This window comes from Mesitornis unicolor, unplaced genomic scaffold (assembly GCF_000695765.1).
Source record: "Mesitornis unicolor isolate BGI_N332 unplaced genomic scaffold, ASM69576v1 scaffold28834, whole genome shotgun sequence".
Lineage (NCBI taxonomy): Eukaryota > Metazoa > Chordata > Aves > Mesitornithiformes > Mesitornithidae > Mesitornis > Mesitornis unicolor.
The window spans coordinates 14,204-15,660 of NW_010178524.1; the positions used below are offsets into that span (position 1 = coordinate 14,204).

General features: G+C 59.0%; 1 protein-coding gene across 1 annotated transcript in view; it reads right to left on the reverse strand.

Annotated features, from left to right (window-relative positions):
- Nucleotides 1–1,452, reverse strand: part of LOC104539059 (Down syndrome cell adhesion molecule-like protein 1) — a gene marked incomplete at both ends in the record, with an annotated part of 14,983 nt that extends 13,531 nt beyond the window's left edge. The window contains 2 exons of the mRNA XM_010182487.1: nt 452–727; nt 1,329–1,452. Coding sequence (XP_010180789.1) covers nt 452–727; nt 1,329–1,452 — 400 coding nt within the window. The remainder of the gene's footprint in view (nt 1–451; nt 728–1,328) is intronic.
- Nucleotides 1,453–1,457: the final 5 nt, after the last annotated feature.

Sequence of the window (1,457 nt, forward strand, 5' to 3'; positions counted from 1 at the left end):
GCCGGCGGCGGCCCCCCGCAGCTCTGAGCTCCTGGCTGGGGTGGGGGCCCTGGCCGTGGCAGCATCTCTACGGTGGGGAGATGCTGAGAGGGGAGATGCTGAGAGGGGATGTGCTGGGTGTTACAGACATTGGTTCAAGGGGATACCAGGCTCGGGGTGCCCATCCCTTGCTCAAACACCCCCTAATCTACACCTACACCTGCTCACAAGGAGGGACCTGGTGAAAGGCGAAAGTGTTTCGGCCTAGGAGCTGGGGATGGGAAATTCAACTCTTATTTAGGTCCCTGCCCCTGTCCTGGCCTTGCTGCAGCATCCCTGACAGCGCACACAGCCCAGGTAATGGGGTGGGAGCAGTGTGGCCCAGGACCCCCACCCCGAAAGTCTCACTGCACAAAACAACCCGGCACACCCCAGAGACAACCAGAGCAATGCCCCGAGGCAGGTGGCTCACCCTCCAGCGTGATGATGGAGAAGTCCTGTGCCGTCTGGGACTTGCGGGTGGCGAAGCACTGGTAGGCGCCAGAGTGGCTCTTCTGCGCGGCCGTGATGAGGAGGGTCTCGTTGCTGATGCCCCGGATGGAGATGTAGTCGTCCACCGCCACCAGGTCCGTGTTGCGGTACCAGCGGATGACGTACTCGGGGGAGCCGCTGAGGGCGCAGGAGAGGATGACGGTGCTGCCGATGCCCGTTTTGAGCTTCTTTGGTGTGAGGGTCACACGGAGAGGGTCTGTGCGAGAAAGGGTGAGAGCGGGTGAGGCGTTGGTGGTGCTGGGCATCATCTCATCGTTCCTGCATGCTCTGCCTTTCCTGCCCTGGAAGCACCAGCCCGACTAGGCGTAAAATGTCACCGCACAATGTCCCCACCACCGTCCTCCCTGCTTTTAATGCCAGCTCCAGAACCGCTGGGGTTCTGGTGGCAGGAGGAACTCCCAGCCACAAAGCACGCAATAGATGCTTGGCCTGGGTATTTACTGTTTGCCCGGAGCTTATTTTAGGTAAATCACCAAAACAAAGTGCAGAGGCACCTAACGTAAACCCAGCATTGCCATCCAACAGTTTACACCCCCCGGTGTTACCCTGTGTTTTTCTGAAGCCCCTCTCCCTGCCCCGACCTAAGTGGTACATCAGAAGTCAGAGATGCGCCGCTGCGGCGTGATAAACCCCCTGCATAGCGGACACACAAGACCATGGCTTGGAGTATGCGATACCCACACCAAAACACAAAGTTTATCATTTATAAAACCTCTAAGGCTCTATATTTGTAAAGGCTTTATATTAAGAAGGCAGCAGGACAGAGGTCTCCCCACCACCACCGCCGCGGCTCTCACCTATGACCGTGAGGGTCCCCGTCACCTCTGCGGACCCGAAGGTGTTGGTCACCTCGCAGATGTAGGTCCCGCTGTCCTCCACGCGCAGGTCGCTGATGGCCAGGCCCGTGATGCGCTTGGTCCAGCGGC